The following is a 12,607-nucleotide window of genomic DNA, read 5'->3' on the forward strand; positions in this document are numbered from 1 at the left end:
TGCTCTAAGTGCTTAGGAGAATTTGTGGTGTCTGCTGAGTCATCATAAGGCCTTCAAGCCACAAAAATTTCTAAGAAGTTTACAAGAAATTTCTAGATGTTTTTATGTAGTTTTTGACATGTGAATAATATATTGAGTGTTCACATGGATCAAACCAAATAATGCCATTTCAAGATAATATTGATTGTTTAACACAGATGTGATTCAAATCAGTATAAAGGAAAATGAAGGTTTCACAGGTACCTGGTGGTCTCTTAAAATGCAAACACTAATGCAAATGTTGAAACGGATTTACCTTATCATTTCTTTCACATAGAAACTTTAACCTTTGAGCTCGCTTATGCATAAATACTCCATCCAAATGTCCTGTTTCCACTGACCGGATCTCAATAGCTTTCTCGCCCCAGCCCATTATCTGATTGGAATGAATGTAGGCTGTCAAAAGGAATTTCCAAAACTGCATTAAAAACATTAGATGGGCAATAACTCACAGCATCTGTTCACATCTTAACCACAAAAATGACAAACGACTTGAGATAAATGGACAAAGCAAGTCTTACAAGAGTTATTCACAGACTGTTTTTTTTTTTTTTTTTTTTTTTTTTTTGGTGTGGAATCAAATGGTTGTTTCACATTTCTTGGTTTTCGTTTCATTTGGGGGGTGTAACTGCTGAAGGAGATAAGGAATGGTTAACCTACCCACAGACGTGGGCATTTCTCCCCATTGGAGCACCACATCCTTAGTTATCCGGCCATAGGTGTTTACATACACCCCCTCATCCTCATAGCAAACAAGCATTTCCATTCCATCTGTTTTAGGCAAGATGACAATAGCATGAGGAGTGATATTGCCCTGAATCTAGAAGACAAAGAAAGGCCAAGCATTATTCTTTTAAAAAATAAAACAACACTTTGACTATTCATCTCTAAGAACTGCAAAAAAGAGGTTTTTGTTTATTTTCATTGTCACCCTAAAGACTGAAATTTGCTTTAATTTAACCACTGACTTGTAAAATACCCTGGCAAATCAAACTTAGTCACTAGATTAAAAATTCAATTTATCTGTTCCTAAAAACAGCATGTAAATCTATGACACACCTACTATGTGCCAATCATGGGGCCCTTTACATATATAATTTCTAGCACCCAGAATAGCTCCCCAACGTAGATAGCTTTTTTACAGATGAGGAAACTGCATCTCAGAAGGGCTTTGTGTCTTGACCAAAGCTGTGCTAGTATTTGTTAGTAGAGTTGGGATTTGTGTACATCTTGCTGACGTTGAAATTAATGTGTTTTCTATTAGCACAACTACTTCCAAAAAAAGATGAGGAGAATGTAAGCCAGCTGAATCTAATGGAGATGGCTTAAGTGGGGTCAAATGAACTCCTATCAAAATAATCTGTGAAAAAAAAAATAGGATTGTTTATCTGGGTGTCCAAATGGCAGAATAATTCATGGCTTGGTTAGAAAAAATATTTAGAATTACCAGTCATTTAAAAAAATCACTATTGCTGCGCACAGTGGCTCATGCCTGTAATCCCAGCACTTTGGGAGGCCAAGATGGGCAGATCACGACATCAGGAGATCGAGACCATCCTGGCTAACACAGTGAAACCCCATCTCTACTAAAAATACAAAAAATAAGCCAGGCGTGGTGGCAGGTGCCTACAGTCCCAGCTACTTGGGAGGCTGAGGCAGGAGAATGGTGTGAACCCAGGAGGCACAGCTTGCAGTGAGCCAAGGCACGCCACTGCACTCCAGCCTGGGTGACAGAGCGAGACTCTGTCTCAAAAATTAAAAAAAAAATCACTACTGAAATCAGTGTATATTAATTTGTTCTAGGAAAGGAAATGTGATGTTGTGATCCCCGTAGTTGCGAATGCCATGGCTGACCAACATGTGCTTGATGGATTGGAATAAGAGAGTTGAGGATGATCATAGTTATGCCTTAGCTGCCTCACCAGGAATGTGAGCTGTGAATCCTTGTGTTCACCCACATACACATGAGTTAAAAGCTGTAATAATGCAGCAATGAATGGCAATCGTGTGTGTGTATGTAATATACTAAAACAACTTCTTTTAGTTATTGCATTTCATTAGAATAAAGTCCTCAAATTCTCAAAATACCAGTCAGCAGTAGCTTCAAACATTCCTGATAGTTTCTCCTGTATGTTAGCCTTGGAATTACACACAGGACACACAATTTACACTACACTGATCCTAATAAGTGAATCCATGTGCAGCATTTCCCTTTAACAGTTATGTTTCAAGCAATATGTCAGGATAGTAATATGAATATTTTAGGGCTAGTAAGATATATAATTTGCAGGACCCTGTACCAACTGCTTTAGATCCATTACCTCATTTAATACTAATGATAATCCTATGGGATAAGTCTTTTTATCATATTTTACAGATGTGAAAGCTGAGGATTGGAGAGGCTGCCTACTGTGTCCATTATTGCAAAGCTAATACATGCTAGAGCCAGAGTATGAGCGCCCCTGTGTCTGACTCCACTATACCACGCTGCCCTCAAGCTGAAGTAAGGAACTAAAGATAGCAAAAAAAAAAGAATTTTCTCCAATAAATTAGTACCTGACCATTGGCTTTCTCTAACATAAAATGAACCAATTTCCCTTCAAAAACTGAATGTGGAAACTCGTCTACCGAATATAATTCATGCTCTTGAAAGAAAAATATCATATTCATTTTAATCTAAAGTCCAAAGAGACAACATGTAAATGCCAAATGATCTCTATTATGTATTCTCCAGTTTTAGGAAGTCATGTAAATTAAATTTATGTATTTTAGTTATTAAAAGCAGTATACTTAATGAAGAACGAAAGTCCGTCTGCTGGTTAGTAAAGTTTGCATGACTTCTACTAAAACTGTGCAAAACAAATCTCTTTCTACATGCAGGCTGTTGTACACAGAGCCCTTGGAAGTCTACTTCTGGGTACTTACATGAGATGGTATGTAGATATCATAAGAGTTTCCTGAATCAACATCAATTACATGGAAACCAGTGTGTGAACCAAAAATAACCTTTAATCTTTGACCTTCTTCTACCGTGAGATCAACTAGCAGAGGCTTGTGCTGGAGATCTGCAAAAGACTTTAAAAATCACCCCATCAGTATCCGCATCACTCAAAGAGGTATCTTAATAATTTTTTTCCTTTAGCCACTGTCTAGAGGAAGTTAACTCCTAACTTTATTAAAGTGAAAAGCTAGAAAATTTCTCTTTCAGTTTTAGGTCTGTTGATATTCTGGCTCTAGGAGGAAGGGTCTAGCATCCATTTTTGCCCCTTTCCCTACCCTTTGTCCTCCAGGTCAATGAAGTTTAAGCTGGTGCACAGGTGTAAATTTTGATAGTGGTAATGTATATTAAAGACCTGGTGCCTGGGTGCTGCTGTTTTTTCCTGTTTATTTCTGGCCTTTGTCCTCGGAAGAAGGCCCAGTTACCTCTCTGGCCCCTCTCTTTCCCATGTGGCAATGAGGCCCATCCATAGCAATTACCCTTTCAAAGACAGCCTGGGAGGGACAGCCAAGGCCGGCTGTTTTCTCAGCCTGTTCAGTGTTAATGGGCATGCTCTGGTTTGGAATTTCTTCAGCGAATGAGTGGGCATAAGATTGGCACTTTCTCTTAATGTTGGAATCTGAGACTTGGGTTTGGGTGGTAGAGAAAGAGGTGGGAGTGGAACATCACAAGATTGATGGCTTGCATTGACTATTTGGGTTTAACTAGAAAGCAAAAAGAGAGGTCTTGTCAAGTTTGTGAAAGTTCTCTGTGTTTGAATCCAGAGCCCAAGCCCCACCTAACTGTCAAGTGTTCCTCTGCCATTTTCCTTTGCTATTTTTTAACCACACTCTACCTTTGGGCCTTGAGATCTGGGAGAGCATTTGTGAAACTACGATTGCCTTAGCTATAATGCCACTGCTACCTCTCAGACCCTTCTCTTCTCATCTTTTGCTAACACCATTCTGACAGCACAGGAAGCTCAAGCCTCCTGTCCTTGTCCTATGGGAAGGCTTTGCCTCTTGCCAGTTCCACTCTTCCCTGTTCAAGTCTTTGCCTTTGCTTTTCCCTCTCTCTGGGCTGGATCTGGTCTGTCAGAAAGAACATTTTGCACTCTCTCATGTGCTCTGGGTCATAAAATGATGGCAGTAACTTCAGAGCAAGAATGGGAATGGGATGTTGATTGAAAAGCTTTTGTGGAGACAGATTTTGGCAGAACAGGACACTTTGGCTTTTAGGAGTTATCCCTTAATTGTTATTAGTAACCTAGTGCATTCCAATTTTTTTTTTCCATAAAAGTGAGGTTATGGAGGGGAGCCCATTTCCATTAATGAATCTATTTTCCTGAGCACATCACAAATAAGCCATTTGCACTAGGGAACAAGGTAGAAGTGATTCAGCTCTGAAGTGGGCCTACATAGTGTTCTAAGGTTTTGCCCTCCATGGTGAATGTGGCAGAAAAGAATGAATAAGGAACCAAAGGGAGATAACAGTCATAAAGGTGGGGAGAAAAAGTAACAGCCAATGAGACACAAAGAAGTAGACAGACATAAGCTGAGAGAGACAGGGAGTGTGAGAGAAAGCAGAAGGTAAGTTTACTTGGGCTGTGGATAGGTTATGCGGCTCTGAACACATCTGGGTGCCTGTAAGTACTGGTCCTCCTGGTATTCGGGTGTCAGCTTCATGAGCTGGGGTCAACAGGACTAGCATATCCCCATCCCACTCCTGGCAAATCTCATGAGTGACCAATCCAACCATGGTGGGTACAAACTTAGACAAGGTAAAAAATGAAAACACAATCAAAATAGAAGAATGCAGAGAAACTAGGTCATTTCCATAAGTTAGCACTGGGGACATATAAGCATCACCTGCATTTTAGGGACTTCATCCAGAAAAATTTATGAGGATTAAAAGATTTAGAGACTAAGTTTAACTTAGTCTTTACTTTTGAAACAATAAAACCAAGAGTACCTACACTTATTATCTATATGAAAATTGGTATTGGTCTATATGGACTATTTTATTAATGGGTAGAAACTGAAAATTTTTAAAAAGCACATTTTTAGATAATCACATGCCTGCTTACCTTAAATGCCATGAATTTATGATATGGTTTAGGAGCCCAAGCATATATTTCCACAGCATTCTTTAAGGCAATCACCAAAAATTTGATCCTTTCATATTTAACTGTAATAGAAAAATTATGAGTTAAGAAGTACATCAGGTTATTCAAGTTCTTTGTATTAATAATGAATGTATAAGCAACAATATGTAAATTTAAATATTGATGTTGGGTGTCAGCTTCATGAAGGTGATGTTCCTGGTGTGGGATTTTTTTGTCATAGATACTGATTTAGCTTCCCTTAGCGAACTTTGGTTGGCAGAACACTTATGGCCTTTGCTTTATATTGAAGACTCTCTTCATCATCCAGAGATATAACTGCTTAGGACTGTCTTTAACACTAGGTCTAGATGTTGATATTCATTGTAATAAGAATGCATAATTTCCTTCATGTTAGCTTGCCTGGCATTTACATTCACCCACACATAAGTAGCTGACAGCAGATATGGCAAGATGGTAGAAAAATCAGAAAATGGGCAGACATAAAGGCTGCCATTTGCTTATTATTTATATTTGAATTCCAGTTACTAAGTGAAATAATTGCTTGTTTATGCTTCTAATGAAAGGGGGTGTTAGGAGCCTTGGGTTCTGTTAATGACTTAAAGGGCTCCGAATACTGACAAATCCTTTTACTCTTTAGACAGATGGAATATTAAGCATTGTAAATTCTATGGACAGAAACTTAGTTCAATGATTGAGTCTCCACATGCTTTTGCCTCCACAAAGTAGTACTCAGTAAATGCTTACTGAATGGATGAATGGAAGAACGGACTGTTGTCTGGCATTCTCTTCATTACTCTTACCTGTGTGTGTGTGTCTCTGATATAATAAGCAATATTTACAGTGATGACCTTGAGAGATTGAACAATCCTTTAAGCGCCTTCTGAATCTTTGCTATTAAGTGTGGATTCTAATTCTTAGAGAATTCGTAATCCACAATTGGTACACATGGCAATCAATTTCTTTGTAAAATATCTCAACAGACAGAATATTCTGAGTCCTAAAGAAACTAGGTAGGAAAAATTTTAATATACTTAAATGACATTAAGTTTCCAGTTATTTGCTTTATAACTTTTCATGACATAAAGTGTTTATTAGACTATTTTTGCTCATCTCTTCACCTGAACCCTAGGAAAAGATCCATAGCAGTTGGCATTGAAGGAACATATTTCAAAATAATAAGAGCTATGTATGACAAACCCACAGCCAACATCATACTGAATGGGAAAAAGCTAAGAGCATTCCCCCTAAGAACTGGAACAAGACAAGAATTTCCACTCTTACCACTCCTATAGTATTGGAAGTCCCAGCCAGAACTGTCAGGCAAGAGAAAAAAACAAAAAGCATCCAAATTGGAAAAGAGGAAGTGAAATTATCTCTGCTGATGACAGGATCTTATGCCTAGAAAACCCTAAATATTCCTCCAAAAGACTCCTCCATAAGACTCCTGGAGCCGATAAGTTCAGTAAAGTTTCAGGATACAAAATTAATGCACAAAAATTAGTTACATCAATAATGCTCAAGCCGAGAATCAAATCAAGAGTTCAATCCCATTTATAGTAACACACACACACACACACACACACACACACACACACCTCACACACACCCCTAGGATAATACATTTAACCAAGGAGGTGAAAGACCCCTACAAGGAGAACTACAAAGCACTGATGAAGGAACCATAGATGACACAAATGAATGGAAAAACATCCCATGCTCATGGATAACAAGAATCAATACTGTTAAAGTGACTATACTGCCAAAAGCAGTCTACAAATTGCCAATGTCATTTTTTACAGAATTAGAAAAGACAATTCTAAAATTCATATGGAACCAAAAAGGAGCCCAAATTGCCAAAGCAATCCTAAGCTAAAAGAACAAAGTTGGAGGCATCACATTACCTGACATCAAACTATACTGTAAGACTGTAATAACCAAAGAAGCATGGCACTGATACAAAAATAGACATATAGATCAATGGAACAGAATAGAGAACCCAGAAATAAAGCCACATACCTACAACAAACTGATGTTCGACAAAGTCAACAAACATAAACAATGAGGAAAGGACACCCTGGGAAAGTTGGCTAGCCATATGCAGAAGAATGAAACTAGAACTTTATCCCTTACCATATACAAAAATGAATGCACAATGGATTAAAGACTTAAATGTACCCAAAACTATAATAAGAAAACCTAGGAAAAACTCTTCTGGATATTGGCCTAGGCAACATGTTTATGACTAACACCTCAAAAGCAAATGCAACAAAAACAAAAACAGACAAATGGGACTTAATTAAGCTAATGACTCCTGCGTGGCAAAATAAACAATCAACAGAGTAAGCAGACAGCCTACATGATGGGAGAAAATATTTGCAAACTATACATCCAACAGATTCTACAAGGAATGCAAACAATTCAACAAGAAAAAATCAATCCTATTAAAAAGTGGGCAAAGGACATGAACACACATTTCTCAAAAGAGGACATATAAGCAGTCAACCAACAGATGAACAAATGCTCAATATCACTAAACATCAGAGAAATGCAAATCAAAACCACAATGAGATACCAACTCACACCAGTCAGAATGGCTATTACTAAAAGGTCAGAAAAAGTAACAGATGGTGGTGAGGCTGCAGAGAGAAGGGAATGCTTATACACTGTTGGTAGGAATGTAAGTTAGTTCAATCTCTTTGGGAAACAGTATAGAAATTTCTCAAAGAACTAAAAATAGAACTACCATTCTACCTAGCAGTTCCACTTCTGGGTAAATCCTAAAGGAAAATAACTTTTTCTTTTCTTTTTTTTTTTTAATCAAAAGGGCACCTGCATTTGTATGTTTATTGCAGCACTGTTCACAACAGCAAGGTCATGGTATCAATCTAAGTTGTCCGTTAATGTTTGATTAGATAAAGAAACTGTGTTATATATACAGCATGGAATACTACGCAGCCATAAAAAAAATGAAATTGTGCCCTTGGCAGCAACATGGATGGAGCTAGGCCAATCTCCTAGAGTAAAATAACCCAGAAACAGAAAGTCAAATAACACATGTTCTCACTTATAAGTGGGAGCTAAAAATGGGGTGCACGTGGAAACAAAGCTGGAAATAATAGACACTGAGGACTCTTAAAAGGGAGTGGCAGGTTAAGGGCTGAAAATTTACCTGTTGGGTATAATGTTCGCAATTTGGATGATGAGTTCACTGGAAGCCCGAGCCTCACCATTATGCAAACTACCCATGAAACAAACCTGCATATGTACCCCCTGGATCTAAAATACATTTTAAAAAGAAAAGAAAAAAAATCCCTTCAGATTTTGCTTATTTTCAGGGTGAAAGAAGAAATAAATAGGTTCATATTTTTAAAGAAATTTAAAATCATCTTGAAAATAAAAACTTATCTAAGCACATATAGGCTCAGATAAATCAAGAAATATTTTAAATGGCTCTTGGATATACAATTTACTTTTCTTTTTTATTCTCATTTTGTATTTTTAAAATTTCACAATAATTTGAACATAGTAGAATAATCACGTGCTACAAGAAGATGTCAGTGCTGTTGTGGCTGGAATTTCACAGGGGAAGCAAAGTGGAAACTGCAAGTGGTTCTTTGGATAACTAAGGCAAACAGTGTTTCTGAAAATTAAGCTGGTCTCAAGTTTTCTTATAGAGAATTACCAGATATTGCTCCCTGGTTAAATTTCACTTTAGATGTGTGGATATAGATCAGCCTACTAATGTTAGGACGGCAATGATTAGAAGGAAGACATCAACAATGTTAGAAGGGCCAACAGCAGATGTGCAGGTCAAATAGGATTCCTCTGGCCTGATGTTTTTGAAAAACACTTGTCAGGTATATGCAAGAGATAATATTCAGAAATTTTACATTATTTCCTGCAATGAATTTTATTGTTCTGTAATCATACAGTATTAGTTTATGGACACAAAATTTGATCACTAGAAATTTTTGGACTAACAAATGCCAAGTAATAAAGGCAAAATACTCAAAAGGAAACAGCTTTGAAATGGTTTCTATTGCTTTTCCCTGAAAATATGACCTGATCTCAAAGAAAGAAGCTCACTACTTTCAAAAGAAAACCAAATATGCATATGAATCTGAATTCTACTTGGTGTGAGAATGATGGGATGTATGTTTTATACTTTGCCAAATTATCAGATTGAGGATAAGAAAAGATTAGAATTCCAGGATATCCTATTAGAAAGTACCAAATAATTCTGATTCCTGAACAAAAATGTACAGTGGAGCAAATAGCTTGCACTGCCACCCAGCCTGCTACAGAAAAATATTTCCACATGTGGTCTGCTTTGTGAATAATGCTGTGTCCTTTGAACATCCATTCCTTTCTTTAAAACAAATACTTCTTAACTGATTTCCCTGGGCCTGGCTGTGTGCTAAGTGCTGGCGAGATGTAGATGTGGCTGTGGCCACATACGTTTACAGACATTAAATGTTTATTTTTTTCCAAAAGCTGCTTTTTTTTTCTTTGCGATGGAGTCTCGCACTGTTGCCCAGGCTAGAGTGCAGTGGCTCCATCTTGGCTCACTGCAACCTCCACCTCCAAGGTTCAAGTGATTCTCCTGCCTCAGCCTCCCGAGTAGCTGGGATTACAAGTGCCCGCCACCATGCCTGGCTAACTTTTTGTATTTTTAGGTAGAGGCAGGATTTCACTATGTGGGCCAGGCTGGTCTTGAATACCTGACCTCATGATCCACCTGCTTCGGCCTCCCAAAGTGCTGGGATTGCAGGTGTGAGCCACAGTGCCCCACCCAAAGGCTGCTTTTATACTTATCAATACAATCTGTGTTGTAACGTCAGGGGCTTTTTTTTCCTTTGTAAAACTGTGAATGGCATGTTATGAAGTGAGGAACATGTCCTTCTCAGGCAGCAAACCTTCAAGTTCACTAGCCAGCCCCAACACTTCCTAGTACTGTGTCAAGGTTATCTGGGAAGGTCGCCTGGAATGAAATTAGAGAAAAGGCAGGTGGAAACTCTGCTTCAAATAGAGTCCCCTTTCTGGTTGGCAGAATATGACACACGGAAGTTCTTGCTTTCTGAGCTCTTCTTTATAGCATGCCCCTTCTGTTTCCACATTCTGCATTTAATACACTTGATTAGATTTCAACCAACATTATGTCATCACACATGATTGAACCCACTTGACTGGTTAAAATTTCAAATGTGTCTCATTCTTTTCTGAGACCACATCATGGACTCCTTTGAACTGAAGGTGTCTAAAGTTCCTCCGCCGCGCCTTTATTGTCATTCTTTATGTTAAATAATTAATGTATTTTATCTAGTACACATTTCAAAAGCCTCCACACATTTTCTTATTTTTGTCAGCTATGGATTGAACAAGTCTTACAGGTACCTATTTTAAAAAGCCAAATAATTCTACAGGGCTTATGAAAACCAAGTCCCTGCCTCCCTGCTGATTCCTGCTCCCTAAAAACAACGACTTGCAACTCTTTCTACTTTTTCAGCAATTTGTTTCCAGATTTCCAAACAACATGATTATAATGTTATTTCCTGATTTTTTTTTCAGTCACAGACATTATTTACTGACTTCGTAGTATGGAAAGGATTTAATTTCTTGTATCATTTCCTTCTCTCTCTAACTTCTTCTCTTTCTTTCTTATACATATGTACACACAATTTACTCCTGTAAACTCTAAGTATAGCTATGTTTTAAATTTTTGGTTAAATCAATATTAAGTGTTAAAATTATTATTATTCACAACTGAGGTATGTAGTATACCATGGTTACATTTCCTTTCTTGTTTCCCCTTATTTTTTTTTTTTTTACTTCCTTGTTTTCTATGTATCTGTCTCTAAGCACATGTAAACTTTCTGCTAATAAATGCCCTTCAACATGGTCAAACGCAGTAGGTCATCTATTTATACCATTTTATTTTTCTTGGAGGCATCTTTCCTGGAACCCTGCATTGTCGCACTCTGCCAGGACTTATTTCTTTCCAGGCCTGTGGCAGACTTGTCACCCCAGGTTCCCTTCACCATCATTCTGGGTATTTTCTTCATCTTCCTGGACTACTAGGTTTAGTTATTTATTTTGGTGGAACACATCCTCCATTTGCTTCCTGAGAAACGGTGCATGAAATATAAATTTCTGAGAACTGCATGACTGAAAATGTCTTTCTTTTGCACTCAAAATTGACTGATGTCTTGATGGTCTGATGGTTAATTTCATGTGAATTTGACCGGGCCACAGGGTGCCCAGATATTTGGTCAAACATTATTTTGGGTGTGTCTGTGAGGGTATTTCTGGATGAGAATAACATCTGAATCAGTAGAATTCATAAAGTAGACTGCCCTCCCCAATGTGGGTGAGCCTTAGGCAATCATTTGGAGACCAGACTAGAACAAAAAGGCTGAGTCTTCCTGCTTGGTTGAGCTAGGACATCAGTCTTCTCTGGCCTTCAGACTTGGACTGAAGCATCAGCATTTCTTGGGTCTTGAGCCTGCCAGTGCTCATAGTGGAACACCATCAGCTCTTCTGGTTCTCAGGCCTTCAGATTTGAACTGGACTTAGACCCTTGGCTCTCTTGGGTTTGAATCAGCTTGCTGACTGAAAATCTTGAGACTTTTCAGCCTCTATAGTATAGTCATGTGAAACAATTCCTTATAATCTCTCTCTATGTATATGTAAATGTATATACACATATACATACATACACACTCACACATATATGTATCTCCTTAACTCTTAACACAGGAGGGCTATAAAATACCGGTTGGAAATGATTTTATCGGCAATTTGGAAGGCCTTGCTGTATTGTCTTTTAAGCTTCTATATTGCTGCTGAGATGTCCCAGGCCACTCTTATTCTGGGTCTATTGTATGTAAACTGTTTGTTATTTATTTACTTATATTATGACAGCTTTGCCAGTTTTGAGGACCTTCTCATTTCCCAGGTATTGAAATATCATGTTGATATGTCTTTTTGTGAGTCTGTCTTTCATTCAGTATCCTGGACACTCAGGAAATCCTTTTAATATGGGATTTCAAGGCTTTTAGTTCTAGATACCTTTCTTGTATTCTTTCTTCAATACTTTCCTCTCCTTTCATTTCTTATTTTCTAAAACTCACATTACTTAGATTTTGAACCACTTGGATTGATCTTTTTATTTCTTATATTTTCTCTGCTTTGCTTTTTATTCTACTCTTTAGGAGAATTTCTTATCTTCTAACACTTTTATTACATTTTTTATTTCTGCTGATACCTTTTAGTTTAATTTTTTCTTGGTCTCTAAATGACTCCCCCCTACTTTGCTCTACTTTTTTTTTTTTTAACAGCCCTTTTCTTGTTTTATAGAAAGAAGTTTTCTAATCTCTGTAAAGCTATTATAGTTTCTTGCTTCCTTCCTTTCTTTCTTTTTACATTTTCTTCCACTCCTCATTATCCCTGTTTCTTCTAATGTCCTT

General features: G+C 37.6%; 1 protein-coding gene and 1 long non-coding RNA gene across 16 annotated transcripts in view; one reads left to right on the forward strand and one right to left on the reverse strand.

Annotated features, from left to right (window-relative positions):
* The window catches only part of LOC105465723 (uncharacterized), a 124,494-nt gene that overhangs the window by 56,567 nt on the left and 55,320 nt on the right, over nt 1–12,607 (forward strand). For all 8 annotated transcript variants that reach the window (XR_011619890.1, XR_011619891.1, XR_011619893.1 and 5 more), the window contains 3 exons: nt 2,417–2,542; nt 2,920–2,972; nt 3,076–3,155. This is a non-coding gene — a long non-coding RNA (uncharacterized lncRNA). The remainder of the gene's footprint in view (nt 1–2,416; nt 2,543–2,919; nt 2,973–3,075; nt 3,156–12,607) is intronic.
* The window catches only part of LOC105465735 (TRAF2 and NCK interacting kinase), a 410,880-nt gene that overhangs the window by 7,595 nt on the left and 390,678 nt on the right, over nt 1–12,607 (reverse strand). For all 8 annotated transcript variants that reach the window (XM_071091238.1, XM_011714344.3, XM_011714334.3 and 5 more), the window contains 4 exons: nt 5,103–5,203; nt 2,965–3,114; nt 700–859; nt 296–435 (listed from right to left, as the gene is read on the reverse strand). In XM_071091238.1, coding sequence (XP_070947339.1) covers nt 296–435; nt 700–859; nt 2,965–3,114; nt 5,103–5,203 — 551 coding nt within the window. The remainder of the gene's footprint in view (nt 1–295; nt 436–699; nt 860–2,964; nt 3,115–5,102; nt 5,204–12,607) is intronic.

Source organism: Macaca nemestrina, chromosome 2, assembly GCF_043159975.1.
Source record: "Macaca nemestrina isolate mMacNem1 chromosome 2, mMacNem.hap1, whole genome shotgun sequence".
Taxonomy (NCBI): domain Eukaryota; kingdom Metazoa; phylum Chordata; class Mammalia; order Primates; family Cercopithecidae; genus Macaca; species Macaca nemestrina.